General features: G+C 38.6%; 1 protein-coding gene and 1 pseudogene across 7 annotated transcripts in view; both read left to right on the forward strand.

Moving 5' to 3' along the window:
- The window catches only part of PHTF1 (putative homeodomain transcription factor 1), a 51437-nt gene that overhangs the window by 18421 nt on the left and 14536 nt on the right, over positions 1-18480 (forward strand). For 6 of the 7 annotated variants that reach the window (XM_029946200.1, XM_029946196.1, XM_029946198.1 and 3 more), the window contains 4 exons: positions 3662-3731; positions 4200-4358; positions 15589-15745; positions 16968-17102. In XM_029946200.1, the coding sequence (XP_029802060.1) occupies positions 3686-3731; positions 4200-4358; positions 15589-15745; positions 16968-17102 (497 nt within the window). In that variant the 5' untranslated portion in view covers positions 3662-3685. The remainder of the gene's footprint in view (positions 1-3661; positions 3732-4199; positions 4359-15588; positions 15746-16967; positions 17103-18480) is intronic. The other variant, XM_029946202.1, reaches the window with a different exon arrangement.
- LOC115299365 lies at positions 5406-10539 on the forward strand (annotated as a pseudogene).

The following is an 18480-nucleotide window of genomic DNA, read 5'->3' on the forward strand; positions in this document are numbered from 1 at the left end:
AACCCTCTTGGCACTGTTGGTGGGAATGCAAACTGGTACAGCTGCTCTGGAAAACAGAATGGAGGTTCCTCAAAACATTAAAAATAGAACTACCCTATGACCCAGCAATAACACTACTAGGAATTTATCCAAGGGATACAGAAGTGCTGATTTATAGGGGCACATGTACCCCAATGTTTATAGTAGCCCTATCAACAATAGCCAAATTAGAGAAAAAGCCTAAATGCTCATCAACTGAGGAATGGATCAAGAAAATGTGGTTTACAGATACAATGGAATACTACATGGCAATGAGAAAGAATGAAATATTGCCATTTGCAACTACGTGGATGGAACTGGAGGTATTATGCTAAATGAAACAAGTCAGTCAGCGAAAGACAGATACGTGTTGTCATTCATATGTGGAATTTGAGAAATTTAACAGAAGACTGTGGGGGAAGGAAAAGGGACAAAATAGTTTCCAACAGAGAGAAAGGCAAATCATCAGAGACTCTTAAATACAGAGAACAGGCTGAATATTGATTGGGGGGTGCTGATGAGAGGGGAAAATGGGTGATGGGCTTTGGGGAGGACGCTTGTTGGGATGAGCACTGGGTGTTGTATAGAAGCGTTGGATCATGGGAATCTACTCCCGAAACCAAGAGCACACTGTATATACTGTATGTTAGCTAACTTGGCAATAAATTATGTTAAAAAATTTCTATTGAAGTAAAATGTGTTCAGTAAATCTGGATATACTAATCCATACACATATATAACAGAATTTTAAATGAACATGTTGAGCAATTTTCACAAACTGAACATAACCATTTAACAAGCACTAAGATCAAGGGGTGGAGAGTTAGCAGTACCGTAGAAGCTTCTCTACGTTCCAGTCACTGCTACCAGCAGAGGTATCTCAGTATCCCAATTACTAGTGCTATAGATTAATTTTGCCTTTGTGATCTTTTTATAAGTGAAATTATACAATACATATATTTTTGAATCTAATTTCTTTTGTTCAGTGTTATGTTTGTGAGATTCATTCATGTTGTATAATTATAGTTTATTCAGCATAACACCACAATTATTATTTTTTTATAGTTTATGGTAAAGTTGTTTTCCATATAACACCCAGTGCTCTTCCCCACAAGTGCCCTCCTCCATGTCCATCACCCTCCTTCCCTCCTTCCCCTTCAGCTCTCAGGTTGTTTTCAGTATTCAAGAGTCTCTCATGATTTGCCTCCCACCCTCTCCCTAACTCTTTTCCCCTCTTCCCCTCCCCATGGTCCTCTGTTAAGTGTCTCCTGTTAGACTTATGAGTGAAAACATATGGTATTTGTCTTTCTCTGCCTGACTTATTTTCATTTAGCATGACACCCTCGAGGTCCATCCATGTTGTCACGAATGGCCAGATTTCATTCTTTCTCATTTCCATGTAATACTCCATTGTATATAGAAACCACATCATCTTGATCCATTCATCAGTTGATGGACTTTTAGGCTCTTTCCATGCTTTGGCTATTGTTGAATGTGCTGCTATGAACATTGGGGTACATGTGTCCCTATGCATCAGCACTTCTGCATCCCTGGGGTAAATCCCTAGCAGTGCTATTGTTGGGTCATAAGGGAGTTCTATTGTTAATTTTTTGAGGACCCTCCACGCTGTTTTCCAGAGTGGCTGCACCAGCTTACATTCCCACCAGCAGGGTAGGAGGGTGCCCGTTTCTCCTCATCCTCACCAGCATCTATAGTCTCCTGATTTGTTCATTTTAGGCACTCTGACCGGCGTGAAGTGGTATCCCTGTGTGGTTTTGATTTGTAGTTCCCTGATGATGAGTGATGCTGAGCATCGTTTCACGGGTCTGTTGGCCATCTGGATGTCCACTGTGGAGAAGAACACCACAATTATTTATCCATTCTACTGTTGATGGGCAATAGCCAATTGTTGATGGGTAGTTTCCAATTTGGGGCTCTTATAAATAATTCTTCTGTGAACCTTTTATCTACATTATGTAGTGAAATACAAACATATTTGTCTTGGGTATATACTTTGAAGTAGACTACATAGTCCATCAGGTTTTTGGCACCTCATTCTAATATAAAAGGAAACAGCCAATGATTACTAGATATTTGAATAAATTCCCAAAATAAAAGAGAGTAGAAAGGAATGGACCCAAAGAGTCAAAATGAAAAATTTAATGGAAAAATTTGAGGAAAATTTCAGAAAGTAGACCAAAAAGACAGAAGAGGTAAAAAATAGAAGAGAAAGTTAAGTCCTAGAAGGGAAGAAATATAAAAATTATCTGAAAACTTCCCTAGAGCTGAAAGGCATTGATTTCATTATGGAAGAGATTCTCAGCACAATAGATATAAAAGATTCCTATCAAGGCACAGTGTTCTGAAATTTCTAAACACCATGAATCAAGTGGAGATTCAGAGGAAAGAAACAATTCATGCTCAAAGGATCAGGAATCAGAAAGGCACTGGAGTTTGCAACAGCAACACTGGAAACTAGAAAACAGAACAATGTCTTAATTCCCGAAGGAAAATTAACAACAACTTATAATTCTACACATAGTGTAACCTTTAATTAAGCATAAGGGTAAAATGAATTTCTTTTCAGACATGTAAGGATTAAAGGAAGTTATCTTCTGTGACCCTTTTCTCAGGAAGCTTCCGAAGGATGTGCATCAGGAAGACATGGGTGATGCTAGAGATTCACCACAGAGGTGAAGGGAGTTGTCAGGGTGAGAGTGGGAAGTCATTATAGGCAGCTGTGCAGCCGGCCTGCAGGGCAGCTAATCTGATTACAACAGGAAGATAGAAGGTTCTGGGAAGGGCGTTTCCAAAAAAAATTTTTTTTAAGATTAATTTTCTGGCATTTGAGTATTTGGAAAATGACAAATATCTTAACTGACATCATGAATAAGAATATAAAATATGACAGGGACTAATACTTCATGATGATCATATTATAACTATTGGTTACTGATTTATCAAAAACGAATATAATTATATTGTAAGGATATATGTTTTGGGGGGTGGAAGTTAGGATGTGGGGTAGTTGTGTAAGAGAGCTAAATTCTCATGTGCTGTATTAGGAATTGGTAAATTAGTTCTCAAATCAATAAATGACATAATGGCAGTATAAACATATAATTTAGAAGTATGGAAGTAAATACTAAGAGAAACAGGTTAAAAAAAGGATGAAATTTCTTGTTTTTCATGAATGAAATCAGGAAGGGGAGAGGGAAGGATGAAGGGACTATTATTTTGTACTTCCTGATCCTTTGGCAATGTTGGATCTTTTTTAAATTAAAAAAAACCTTTTCTTTAATAAAAACAAACAAGAACCATCACTAGGCTCCACACCCAAACATGGGGCTTGAAGTCAGGCGCTCATGATCAAGAGTCACATGCTCTAAACCTGAGCCAGCCAGGTGGCTCTTTTGTTGGATCATTTTAAAAAGTTTAAAAAGTGATAAAAATATATATTTGCATTACTTGATAAACTAAGAACCGAAACAAACATTAATGATAAGCTCTTTTAAGGACCATTAAGAGTAAAGTGTCCCCAGTAAAAGGGAGTCCATCAATATAAAGAAAAAGAAATGTGAGTTTACCTTTTGCATTTAAAAGAGCTTTTTAGCCTTATCTCTGTTGTTTTGTTTTATTCTAGGGCTTCAAAAACAAGCCCAAAAAGATGGGTCACATAAAACCAGATTTGATCGATGTAGATTTAATCAGAGGTGAGTTCCAACTTTGGTGCCTTTCTTATGTATATTTATTCCACCACTTATTTCATGATGGTGCTAGATATCTTCCTTTTATGATGGTGTCCTTTAATCTCCAAAAGGAATATTTCTCCCTCATCATTCAGGCCTTAGGACTTTTTCCCTTTGCTTTGGTACTGTGCGGCTGGCTATATAAATTACATGGTGTCCATAAGGGTAAAAGAGGGATGAACTCAGAAACAGCTGCTGTGTAATTGAGAAAAATATACTGCGTAACCTTCAAGCAAGCCTGATTTATTTGGAGCTCCTGTCCTAGTGATTGAGGCAAAGAGTTATACTTAATGAACATCTAAGAGGATTCTTTTTAACTTAACTGGTTATGTGCTAATTTTTATTCTCCACTGTTTTTAATATAATGTTACAAGGAGGCATTAGTACAGACCGTGTAAATGTTTGATGTTTTGCTTTCTTGTATATTCAAAGGCTCAACATTTGCCAAAGCCAAGCCTGAAATTCCATGGACATCTCTGACTCGGAAGGGGCTTGTTCGAGTTGTGTTTTTCCCATTGTTCAGCACTTGGTGGATTCAGGTTACCTCTTTAAGAATCTTTGTTTGGCTGCTACTGCTTTACCTCATGCAAGGTAATTGGAGGGGCGGAATAAATTATGACAGGTGTTTTTTTGTGGTGGTGTTGCTTTTGCAATAACTAGATAGTGCAGGCCTTACTGTTCTTAAGTTTACCCTTTCTTTGAGAGTTTGAAGTACAAAGAAATGAAAGGATGTACACCATTTGAAGATCATCTTAGATTTATTTGCTTCACCGAACAAATCATGATTGTCTCTCTTCTCTTGAATTTCTTTCTAACCTTCTCACTGACCAGACCTTTTCAATCTTTTCTTATGTGTCTTCTCTGGATATTGGATTACCGCAAGGTTTGATCGTGGACTCTCTTCTCTGGGTACTCTCATCAAGCCCCACTGCTTTAAATATAGCTGATCAACTGGTGATTTCTCAAATTTGTATCTCTAGGCCAGATCTCTCTGCTGAGCCTCGGACTTGTAAATCTAACTGGCTGCCTTTAGGCATTTTCGTATAGAGATTTAACAGGTATCTTGAACCTAATCCTATCCAAAATGCACCTCTGGACTTTTTTTTTCCCATCATAGTCTACAACACCAGCATTGCTTTGCCTAGACCACTGGAATAATGTCTACCCTGAGCCTTCTTTCTACCAACCATTATTTTCCCAGCAATTAGAGAACTCTTTTACAATGGAATCCATATCATGTCATTTTCCTGCTTAAAACCCTTGAGAGACTTCTCATTGCCCTTGTAGTAAAAATCCAGACTCCTCACGACGGCCTGCAGTGCCCTACATGGTCTGTTCCCTGCTGAGCTCTTAGAGGCCGTGTCTTCCTGCTTTCTTCCTTGCTCGCTGTAGGTGTAATGCCCTTTTTCTGTGCTTCATACAGAGCTCTACATTCTGTTTGAAGGCTAGCTTTTTTCTCGTCTTTAGGGTCTGAGCTCAGATGGAATGTCCATAGATAGGGCAGTCCTATCCATACCTTCTAAGTAGTCCTACCATTCCCAAGAAATCTATTTTAATTTCTGTATTCCACAACTACCTGATGTTGACTTTTCTCTTCTCACTAAGTTCAGGGACCCAGCACATTCTCTTTACCACTGTATGGCCACGGCCTACCAGGAATACTTTCTGAAAGGGAACCACATATACACTGTGGTTATACCTGCGCGGAAAACAGAGTAGGTGAAGGTTGGCTTAGGGTGGAAGGATTTGGGGTGATTTTTATTTTATCTGTGTCAGTTTTTTTGAATTGTTTAAGTTATGTAGGGAAAGATACATCCATGAGTTTATAAATCTGTATGTTCAATTTTCTCAAGTTGTGACAATGTTCTCCAATGGAATTTCGATGAGGATAGAAACACTACCCAGTGTTGTAGCTTTTAGTCCTGTGTGACTGTTGTGAGTACTCATAGTGTGGTTAGTGCGAATAAGGAACTGAATCTTAATTTTATTTCATTGTAAGTAAATAGCTATCATTTTGATGGCTGCATAATATTCCATCCCATGGCTACACTATCATTTAAGATGATCATTTTCATGTCTAGGTGAGTATCTCATATGGATTTGCCATAAATACTTTTTATAGCTACTTAGTATTCCATTATGTAAAAGTATCATAATAAATACCTGTTCCCATATTATGAGCATTTAGATTATTCCTGGGCTTTTCCCCCCTATGAATAATGCCATCATGAACAAAATTTTCCATATTTTATCTTATTTTCTTAGAATTTATTCTCTGAAGTAGAATTAAGAGATTGAAAGGTTTTTAGTATATAGTAATTGCTGGGGGCACACTTCTTTTGGAAAGTAGTGGATGAAGGTGTCTGTCCTACCACAAGCAGACCATTGTTATTATAATTTAAAATATCGTTACCTAATTAAATGTACAAAAAATTGTGTTTTGCCTATTTAGTTTGCACTTTTTTGGTTGCTTATAAAAGTGCAAATGTTTTTCCACTTGTTAGTTATTGAAGAGTTTAAATTAAATATATTAAATTTTCATATGTACGGTCTATTTGTAAACTACATATTCTGCTCCATCAGTTAATCTGGTTATTCTCATATCTCTACCACATTTCTTTAATGACTGCAGTTGTTTAATATGTAGTAACATTGAGTAGAAGTATTCCTCTAATATTTTTTTTTCAGTATTTTCTCAGGTGGTTTTACTTGCTTGTTTTTTCAAAATAATTTAGAATTATTTCCTAATGAAAACAAAAAATACTGGAAACAAAAAAAATAATTCAGAATTAGACTGTAATTTCCTCCCTCCTGTGAAAATATCACTATATTTGGGGGGAATGGGAAGAAAATTGATATATCTCACCTTTTAATCAAGTCTTCTGTTGCATCTCTCCTCAGTAAAGCTTTGTAGGATTTTCAGTTCTTATAAGACCTGCTTATAACCTTCTAAAGTTAAACTCAGATTTTTTTTTATTGTGGTAAAATATACACGGCATATAATTTACCATTCTCACCATTTTTATGTAAAGAGCCAGTGGTCTTAAGTCCATTTACATTGTGCAGCCATCACTGCCATCCATCTCCAGAGCTTTTTTCGTCTTTCCAAACTGAAACTCTGTACCCATAGAACAATAATTCCCCAATTTCTCTCCTCTTGGGCCCCTGGCAACCATTCTGCCTTCTCTATGAGTGTGACTATTCTAGATACCTCATGTAGGTAGAATATTGCAATATTTGTCCTTTTGAGCCTGGCTTATTTCACTTAGAATAATGTTTTCAAGGTTCACCATATGTAGCATGTGTATTTCCTTCCTTTCTAAGGGTAAATAAGAATCCATTATATGTATATCCCGTATTTTATTTACATATTCATCCATCAATAGACACTTGGGTACTTCTACATTAAAGTAAAATATTTAAGTGTTTGTTTTTGTTGTTGCTGCTACAGATATGATACTGTTTTATAAATTTCAACTGGTTAGTGCTGTTGCATTTGAAAGCTATTAGTTTATGTTTAAAATTGTTATAACCAGCCACTTTATTAAACTGTCACTAATTTTAAGTTTTTCAGTGCTCCTCCCAGATTTTCTCATTATACAACCTTGTTTTTGGCAAATAATGAAAATCTGGTCTCCTTTTCCATACATTTCATTTACTATTATTGAATTAGTCAACGTTTTCAGAGCAGCATTAGGTGATAACAGTAAGAATGGTCATCCTTGTTTTGGTCTTGATTCAGAATGTCTTCATTAGTATGAGGTGTGTTCACTTACTCTTTAGTATATATGGGACGTGTTTTTATAGTCCTGTAATTTTAGAAGAGAGTGGCATTTAAGATTAATTACAAATCCGGAACAAATGTTGATTTCTGTGGAATGCTCTTTCACTATAGGAGTTGGCCAAGCTCAGAGGTTAAAGGTATAGTCCTTCACAAGACTGCCTCCCTTCAGACAGCAGCCTCACTTTGGGGGGCCCCAGGGCTACCCTAATTTCTGACCCACTGGCTACCCACGGTCCTGAGGGTCCCCCCCCACATTCCTGCATGTTCGATAGTTCACTCCCAGAACTCAGGAAAGTGCTCTACTTACAATTACAGTTTCATGATATTAAAAGTTTTATTATGCAAATCAGAAGCGATGCATAGTGTGGGAGGATTCCAAACAGGAAGTTTTCATCGTCCTCAGGGATATGATCTGCCATGATGGGTAGCAATGCTAACAGACTGTTGTGAGTCAGGGATGCTCACTCAAGCTTTGGTATCGGTAATTTTTATTGAGGGTTTATAATGTTAATAGAACTGATGGAGTGACTGGTCAAGTGACCAGTTCAGTCTTCAGCCTTTTCCCCTCCACTGCCCTCCCCAGGTGTCAGGCTGATATAACGTGGCTCAGAGCCTCAGCCCTTGAATCACACAGTTGCTCTTTCTGGCGTGGCTGCGGGCTGTAGTCACTTCATCGGCATAGCCGTCAGGTACGGTCCAGGGGCCCGCTGTGAATACCAGAGGCCCTCCCATCACTTGAAAAACTCCAGGGATTTAGAGGTTATCTCCCAGGAATCAGGGACAAACGCCTTTTACATAATTGTCAGTTGAGACGATTTGTATATATATATGACCCAAATTACATTATTAAATTATTAGATTAAATCAGTCAACAAATATGTAAGTGCCTATGATTTTTGCACAAGTAGTGTTATATTAAGGCTCTGAGATAGATCTTTCCTTCCAGCATAAGCCCTGCATGGCCTTGGTGAATTGTTCTTTGTTTTATTGTCAAATTTACTTTGATAGTCTTTCAGTTATTCATTCAGCAAATAAAAAGTGCCTATTATGTGCTATGTACTGATTTAGCTATAGCAATGGACCAGACAAAAATCCCTTCATTCATGGTGCCTGCTTTTTAGTAGCAAATTTATATCCATATTCATAAGCCAGCAAGGTCTGTGGTTTATTGTTTTGGTGCTGCCACTGTTATGTTTGGGGGATAGGCCGTTAGGGCATGAAATGAATTTGCTAGCTTTTTCTCCACATAGGAATAGTTTATATAGCACAAGAATTATCTCTGTTTTTAAAAAAAATTATTATTTTTGAGAAAGAGAGAGCGTGAGGTGAGAGAGCGTGAGCTGGGGAGGGACAGAGAGAGAGGGAGACAGAGAATTTCAGGGAGGCTCTGCACTGTCAACACGGAGCCTGATGCAGGGCCCAAATGCACAGACCATGAGATCATGGCCTGAGCCAAAATCAAGAGTCAGATGCTTCGCTGACTGAGCCACCCAGGTGCTCTTTATTTTTTTTTTTATTCTTTATTTTTTTTATTTTAGAGAGTAAAAGAGTGTGCACAAGTGGGGAGAGGGGCAGAGGGAGATAGAGAGAATCTTAAGCAGACTCCACACTCAGCACAGAGCTGATGTGGGACTTGATCCCATGACCATGGGATAATGACCTGAGTCAAAATCAAGAGTAGGATGCTCAACCGACTAACCAACATAGGCACGTCTAAGAATTAACTTTATGTGAAAGTCTGAAAGAACTCCTCTATTGAATTGTGTCTGGCATTTTTTGGATGTAGTTTTTGATATTTTTCTGTTTCTGTCACCATTTATTTCTTTGGACAGTTCCTATGGCTTATAGCAGGTCATTGCATAGTAGTAAAGAGTAAGGACTCGAGCCCAGTTGACTGGGTTCGAATCCAGCTTTGCTAGTTGCTAGCAGTATAATTGTGGGCCTTGGAAAATGCCGATCCTCTGAGCAGAGCAACTTCATAATGCATGTGTCGTACATCACCCAGCGATTTCTTGGCAGAAAGCCTTTTGAAATATCCAGATTATTATATTGTCAGAAAGGCACATCCTTCGAACACATTATTCTCTTTCTCTGTGACCTAAGACTTAAAGTTTTCACTCAGCTGATGTGCTGGTGGATTGTATTGTAGGAAGTTATGTGCTTTTACCTTGTACTTTAAAAAGTGATAGATTTTTGGCTGCCACTCAGAGGCGGAGGAGGGAGAGAGCAAGGCCAGTGGTTGTGGGGCTGGTGGCGATTCAGCCCTGGAGCAGAGGGGCCACTGTGAGCGGTGTGTGCAGGGGAGGCGCTCAGGGTGGCAGCCGTGGGTGAGGGCAGTGCAAGCTGGTGGGCCAGGTGGGAGTGTCTGTGTGGCTGAGGCCAGGGCTGCTGTGTCTCCTGAGTGGTGGCAACACCCTCAGCGGTGCCCCCCAGCGAGAGCCAGTGATTTTCCCATTGGGGGGAGTGGGGCTGGAGTCCAGGAGACCCGGGCCATGGAGAGCGAGGAGAGGATGGACTGCCCAGGCCTCCTGCCTGGATGGAAGGAGGAAATCATCCGAGAATCTGGGCTCAGTGCCGGCCAGAGCGATGTCTACTAGTTCAGTACAAGTGGTAAGAAGTTTAGAAGCAAACCTCAGTTGGCAAGGTACCTGGGAAATATTGTTGACCTCAGCAGTTTTGACTTCAGAACTGGAAAGGTAATGCCTGGTAAATTGCAGAAGAAGGAACAGAGACTGTGGAATGATCCTCTCAATCAAAATAAGTTTGTGTCACCTTTATGCTCTGGCTGTGCTGGACTGCTCCCCATTCCACATCATGGCATGTGACTTCGAGATTCTGCTCTGCTCAGGTGCCCTTTCCTCTGCTTGGAATGCATTTCTCCCCACCCCTCTCTCTGGTGAACTCCATTCATCCAAGGCCCAGCTCCATTGTCTCCACCTCTGTGAAAGCCTACGCCTGCATTCATCAGGCGGGACCAGTCCCTTCTAACATAATGCCTCCCTGGTGCTTTGCCCTTGTTTTTGTCTGCTTCACCTAGGCTGTGAACATCATAAGGGCAGGGACTGTCTTTCCTTCTTTCCTTCCTTCTTACCTTCCTTTCCTCCTTCTCCCTTCCTTCCTTCCCTCCCTCCTTCCTTCTTTCTTTCCTTCCTCCCTTCTTTCCCTCCCTCCCTCCTTCCCTAGCACACAGTGCTTAATTTTTGCTTCATGTTTATTTGATATAATATCCACCTCATTCCAGAAATTTATAGTGGTCTTACATATTGAATAAAAGCAGCAAGGGAAAGAAGTTCTTAACCTATAAGGGAAGACAGGTCAGGTTTGCAGCAGACCTATCCACAGAAACTTGGCAGGCCAGAAAGGAGTGGCAGGATATATTCAATGTTCTGAATCAGGAAAATATGCAGCCAAGAATTCTTTATCCAGCAGGGCGGTCATTCAAAATAGAAGGAGAGATGAAGAGTTTCCCAGACAAACAAAAATTAAAGGAGTTTTTGAGCATTAAACCAGCCCTGCAAGTAATTTTAACGGGGACTCTTTGAATGGAGAAAAGATGAAACAAAGCAAAAAAAGACCAAAAGCAACAAAGGCCAGAAAGGACCAGAGAACGTCACCAGAAACTCATCATCACTAAATTCATCTTTCAGTACTCACTCTAAATGTCAATGGACTAAATGCTCCAGTCCAAAGACTTAAGGTATCAGGATGGATAAGAAAACAAGCCTCATTTATATGCTGCTTACAGGAGACCCATTTTAGACCTAAAGACACCTACAGATTGAATGTAGGGGATGGAGAACCATTTTTCATGCTAATGGTTGCCAAAAGGAAGCCAGAGTAGCCATACTTAGATTAGACAAACTAGATTTTAAAATAAAGACTGTAACAAGAGATGAAGAGGGCATTATATCATAATTAAGGGGTCTATCTACCAAAAGGATCTAACAATTATAAATATTTATGTCCCCAACATGAAAGCACCCAAAATATATAAATCAATCACAAACATAAACTAATTAATAATAATACCATGATAGTAGGTGACTTAAACACCCCACTTACAGCAATGGACAGATCATCTAAGCAGAAAATCAGCAAGGAATCAATGGCTTTGAATGACACACTGGACTGGATGGACTTAACAGATATATTCAGAATATTTCATCCTAAAGCAGCAGAATACACATTCTTCTCCAGTGCACATGGAACGTTCTCCAGAATAGATCACATACCTTGACACAGATCAGCCCTCAACAAGTACAAAAAGACTGAGATCATACCTTGTGTATTTTCAGACCACAACACTATGAAACTCGAAATCAGTTACAAGAAAAAACTTGGAAAGGCTAAGAATACTTGGAGATTAAAGATCATCCTACTAAAGAATGAATGGGTTAACCAAGAAATTAAAGAGGAAATTAAAAAGTACTTGGAAGCCCATGAAAAGGAAAACACGATAGCCCAAAACCTCTGGGATGCAGCAAAGGTGGTCATAGGTGGGAAGCATATAGCAACCCAAGCGTTCCTAAAGAAGGAAGAAAGGTCTCAAACAACCTAAACTTACACCTTAAAGTGCTGGAAAAAGAACAGCAGAGAAAGCCCCAAGCCAGCAGAACACCAGAAATAATAAATATTAGAGCAGAAATCAATGATATAAAAAAACAACAACAGTAGGACATATCAATGAAACCAGGAGCTGGTTCTTTGAAATAATTAACAAAATTGACAAACTCCTAGTTAGATTGATCAAAAAGAAAAAGGAAAAGACTCAAATAAATAAAATCCTGAATGAAAGAGGAGAGATCACAACCACCACTACAGAAATACAAACAATAACAACAGAATAGTATGAGGAATTACATGCCAATAAATCGGACAATCTGGAAGAAATGGACAAATTCCTAGAAACATAAACTACCAAAACTGAAACAGGAAGAAATAGAAAATTTGAGCAGACCCATAACCAGTAAAGAAATGGAATTGATAATCAAAAATCTCCCCCAAACAAGAGTCCAGACCTGGATGGCTTTCCAGGGGAATTCTACCAACATTTAAAGAAGAGTTAACAGGGGCGCCTGGTCGGCTCAGTCGGTTAAGCCTTCGACTTTGGCTCAGGTCAGATCTCACGTTCGTGGGTTCGAGCCCCGCGTCGGGCTCTGTGCTGACAGCTAGCTCAGAGCCTGGAGCCTGCTTCTGGTTCTGTGTCTCCCTCTCTCTCTGCCCCTCCCCCTCTCATGCTCTGTCTCTCTCTGTATCAAAAATAAATAAAACATTAAAAAGGTAATTTAAAAAAAAATAAAGAAGAGTTAACATTTATTCTTCTGAAACTGTTCTAAAAAATAGAAATGGAAGAGAAACTTCCAAACTCATTCTATGAGGCCAGCATTACCATGATTCCCAAAACAGACAAAGACCCTACTAAAAAGGAGAATTACAGACCAATCTCCCTGATGAACATGGATACAGAAATTATCAACAAGATACTAGCCAACCAAATCCAACAATACATTGAAAGAATTATTCACCACAATCAAGTGGGTATTTATTCCTGGGCTGCAAGTTTGTTTTAATATTTGTATATCAATCAACATAATACATCACATTAATAAAAGAAAGAATAAGAACCACATGATCCTCTCCATAGATGCAGAGAAAGCATTTGACAAACTCCAGCATCTTTCTTGATGATAACTCTCAAGAATGTAGGGATAGAAGGATCATACCTCAAGATCATAAAAGCCATATATGAAAGACCCACCACTAATATCATCCTTATTGGGGAAAACTGAGACCTTTTTCCTAAGGTCAAGAGCACAACATGGATGTCCACTCTCACCACTATTATTCAACATAGTGTTGGAAGTCCTAGCCTCAGTAGTTAGACAACATAAAGAAATAAAGGCATCCAAATCAGCAAGGAGGAAGTCAAACTTTCACTCTTCACAGACAACATGATAATATATGTGGAAAATCCAAAAGACTCCACCAGAAAACTGCTAGAACTGATCCATGAATTCAGCAAAGTCACAGGATATAAAGTCAGTGTACAGAAATGGTTGCATTTCGATACACCAATAATGAAACAGCAGAAGGAGAAATGAAAGAATTTATCCCATTTACAATTGCACCAAACCCCATAAAATATGTAAAAATAAACCTAATCAAAGAGGCAAAAAATTTATACATTGAAAACTATAGAAAGCTTATGAAAGAAACTGAAGAAGATACACACATAAACAAAAATGGAAAAACATTCCATGCTCATGGATAGGAAGAACAAATATTGTTAAAATGTCAATACTACCCAAAGCAATCTATACATTCAATGCAATTCCTATCAAAATAACACCAGCATTTTTCACAGAGCTGGAACAAACAATTCTAAAATGTGTATGGCACCAGGAAAGACCCCAAATAGCCAAAGAAATCCTGAAAAAGAAAACCAAAGCAGGAGGCATCACAATCCCGGACTTCAAGCTATGTTACAAAGCTATAATCATCAAGGCAGTATGGTGCTGGCACAAAAACAGACACCCAGATCAGTGGAACAGATAGAGTCCAGAAACAGACCCACATTTATATGGCCAACCAATCAATCCATGACAAATGTGAAAAGAATGTACAATGGAAAAAAAGACAATCTCTTAAGCAAATGGTGTTGGGAAAACTGGACAGCATGAAAACTCTTCATGCAGAAGAATGACCCTGGACCCCTTTCTTACACCATGCACAAAAATATATTCAAACTGAATCAAAGATCTAAACATAAGTCAGGAAACCATCAAAACCCTAGAGTAGAAAACAGGCAACAATCTCTTTGACTTTAGTCACAGCAGCTTCTTATTTGACATGTCTCCACAGGCAAGGGAAACAAAAGCAAAAATGAACTATCGGGACCTCATCAAGGTAAAAACTTTCTGCACAGCAAAGGAAACAGTCAGCAAAGCTAAAAGGCAACCGATGGAATGGAAGAAGACATTTACAAACGAAATACCAGATAAAGGGTTAGTATCCCAAAATCTATAAAGAACTTCAAACTCAACACCCCAAAAAACAAATAATCCAGTGAAGAAATGAAGACATGAATAGACACTTTTCCAAAGAAGACATCCAGATGGCCAACAGACACATGAAAAGACGCCCAACGTCAATCATCATCGGGGAATTACAAATCAAAACCACACTGAGATACCACCTCACACCAGTCAGAGTGGCGAAAATTAACAACTAAGGTAACAATAGATGTTGGCAAGGATGCAGAGAAAGAGAAACCCTTTTGCACTGCTGGTGGGGATGCAAACTGGTACAGCCACTCTGGAAAATAGTATGGAGGTTCCTCAAAAAATTAAAAATAGAACTGTCCTATGACCCAGCAATTGCACTACTAGGTATTTATCCAAGGAATACAGGAGTGCTTATTCAAAGGGACACATGCACTCCAATGTTTATAGCAGTGCTATCGACAATAACTAAAGTATGGAAAGAGCCCACCTGTCCATTGACTGATGAATGGGTAAAGATGTGGTATATATACAATAGAATATCACTCAGCAATCAAAAAGAATGAAATCTTGCCATTTGCAGTAACATGGATGGAACAAGAGTATATTACGCTAAGTGAAATAAAGACAAGTATCATATGACTTCACTAATATGTGGAATTTAAGATACACATGATGCACATAAAGGAAAGGAAGCAAAAATAATATAAAAACAGGGAGGGAGACAAATCATAAGAGGCTCAAATAGAACAAATAGGGTTGCCGGTGGGGGGTTGGGTGGAGGGATGAACTAAATGGGCAAGAGGCCTAAGGAGGACACTTGTTGGGATGAGCACTGGATGTTTATATGTAAGAGATGAGTCGCTGAATTCTATTCCTGAAATCATTACACTCTGTTAACTAACTTGGATGTAAATTTACAAAAAAATAAAAAATTAAATTGATTGATTTTTGTAGCAGTAGTTTGTATAGTTGTTAAGATTAGGCATAAAGAATGAACCCTGATGTTTCACATTTTGAAACCTCTTCTTTTCAGTTACAGCACTCGTGCTGTATTCTATGATGCCTATTGTGAACGTAAGCGAAGTACTTGGACCCTTGTGCCTTATGTTACTTGTGGGAACTGTCCACTGTCAGATTGTGTCTACTCAGATAACAAGGCCATCGGGAAACAATGGAAATCGGAGAAGGAGGTAAGATAAGAAATTACACTTGTAGTTGTGTTTTCTGAGAGAGGCATCGTACAAGCTTACAGAATTTTTGACGAAATTAATAAAAAAATCTTCCTGGTTTACAATTCTTTTAAATTATTTTTTGGCTTAAAAAAAAAAAAAGAATGCTTTTCATTCTTTTGGTGCTAAGAAACCTTGTCATGACCTGTTACTCCCAGGTGGGATTTTGTCATTCAGTACAGTTGTTTAAAAGGAAAAATCTGATATTGCATTGTACTCTTAAATTTTACTTTAAGTAGTGATTTTGAGAAAACATTTTTCAAAATTCATTCTCCATCAAAATTTGGTGAAAATTCACTATATAAACAAGGATATTAATACATTGGGTTAGGGCTACTAAAATTTTTACGTTTCCCCAGTGGTATATAAAGAATGGATTTCTAAGTGTTCTCAGCTTTTAGTAGAGTTTAATTTTACTTTTCTACACATTGAATTCACTTTATGTTTTTACTGGTTATATGCCATGTGTGAGTTTTGGAACTGTTAAAGGTTTTTAAGGTAAATGTAAGTATATTACATTTTTAAATGTAATATGTAATAAAAAAGATATATTATTATCTTTTCTCAGAACATCTGTAGATTTTTGTTTTCCCAAGCAGTTACCAAATAAGATTCTTTTTATCATTTGGTGCAATGAATTTCAACATTAAATGTTAATTTCAAAACATGGGTTTTTTTCAAAGAAAGGATTCCTTGAAAATTCCGTTCCATTAATGATTTCTAAGGAATCACATGTGATGTGTCTTGGTGAATTATAGGATATACATTTAAATTGCTTAGGGTATCAATGCAAAGTGGTCAGTAGCTGTTACTTTGTGGTCTCTGAGTACGTTTGTCCAATGGATAGATTTCTGACATCCATTGCTCCTTGTGCCAGTGGTGTTGAACGTACCTGAAAAGACTCTTAGTTATACATGTGAAAATTTTTTTGTCTAGTAACACTTTTGAATATCAGTTCAATTTTGTTAAATATTAAACAAAATGATAGCAAAGGACTTTGGTTTGCAACCTGGTTTTGCCCTTAAGTCAGAAATATTCTTGCATGGTTTCTCCTCATTACGCGAAGTTCACTATACTTAATTTCAGGTAGTAACTCATTGGTATCATTTTCCGTAGGGATATATAGGGCAGAAATATAAAAGTTCTTGAATAACCTGAAATTGTTGACATTTTTTTTTTGTAGAAAATTACGAAAAACTGTAAATGGCGATGGGAGCCGAGAAAATGGAAATAACTTCTCTGATAAAGTCAGAGGAGTAGAAACTTTGGAATCTATGCCCTATATTGGTGGTTTTTGGGACACTCTCTTTGGCAACAGGTGGGAAGGCCCACACTGGAATTTTTACTTGATACTGTATTCATATTAGTGTTAACGTAGTATGTCATCTGACTGGGAGTACGCAGAGTGAGCCTGTTGTAATTGTGCTGTGGTTCCAGAAGGATTTGCTTACTCTAGGTGTCATCACTGTCACGTTACCCAGAAGTCCAGTATTCTACCAGGAATGTTTCCTCCTGTTTGATTTTTTAACAGTATTTTAGACCATAAGATTATAGAAATATAAATACTTGGAAAGGGTAAATATTTTAAGCCATATCAGCCAACATCTTGAAGGAAAAAAGAACTTTAAAACGATCAGGTATTTTTCAGTGTAGAAGGTGATACCCTTTTAGGGTTGCAGCTTCTACACTGCAGGATGCAGTGAGGCTGGTATTGCTGGGCTATTGGACAGGAAGGGAAATGGATCCAAAACAAATTCTATCTCCTTCATGATTTTGCAGGTCATGACAACACTTAGTATGACTTGAAGAAATAGTTATTTTGTCATACATTAATGATTATGACTCAAAAACCAAGTTCTTTTGCAGTTCCTTTTTCTTTATGTTTTTTGAGAGAGAGAGACAGACAGACACAGAGTGTGAGCAGGGGAGAGACAGAGAGAGGGAGACAGAATCCAAAGCAGGCTCCAGGCTCTGAGCTGTCAGCGTGGAGCCTGACGCAGGGCTTGAACTCACGATCCACGAGATCATGACCTGAGCCTAAGTCGGACTCTTAACTGCCTGAGCCACCCAGGTGCCCCCTTGCTGTTCCTTTTTGGAAAATGAAGTACACTTTCATGGGCCAAAATGGAATAAAGTAAAGAAACAATTACCATTAATTTCCACAGAAAAACTTTTGAGTCTTCTCAGACCCCCACAAAATAGCCTCTCTCAGCCTCTTCTGATGCCTTCAGACACACCTTGCTAATGGATCGAGACAAAGCACAGATGCTCTCAGACACAGTTCAAAGCTCTGGCGGCTTGATGCTGAGATGCTGCGTGTACTTCCCAGGGAAGCAGTGCTAAGGGGCCACTCTCGCGGCTGGAGCGCAGCTGGCGGGCGCCCTGCTCCGGTGAAACAAATGCTGAGTGCTAGTTTCACTTTACACCTTTTTTCGTAAAAGCAAAAATCCTCCTCAGATTTCTTTTGGCTAACACGACAGGTGTTAATGTAAGTCTTCCGTAAAAGCTAAGTGACACAATGTGAACTTTTGAAAAGCAGGGGATACCTGTATATTCCCGTATTTTTCTAAAGACAGGTTACATTCTTCAGCTGAAGTGTTTGGGTTCTTTGTGCTGAATGTTGTGCTGGGCACTGGGCAGTTCTGTTCTGAGTGATTTTGCTGTCTGAATAGGAAGAGGAGAGTATGATACAGTCA

This window comes from Suricata suricatta, chromosome 8 (genome assembly GCF_006229205.1).
Source record: "Suricata suricatta isolate VVHF042 chromosome 8, meerkat_22Aug2017_6uvM2_HiC, whole genome shotgun sequence".
NCBI classification, from domain to species: domain Eukaryota; kingdom Metazoa; phylum Chordata; class Mammalia; order Carnivora; family Herpestidae; genus Suricata; species Suricata suricatta.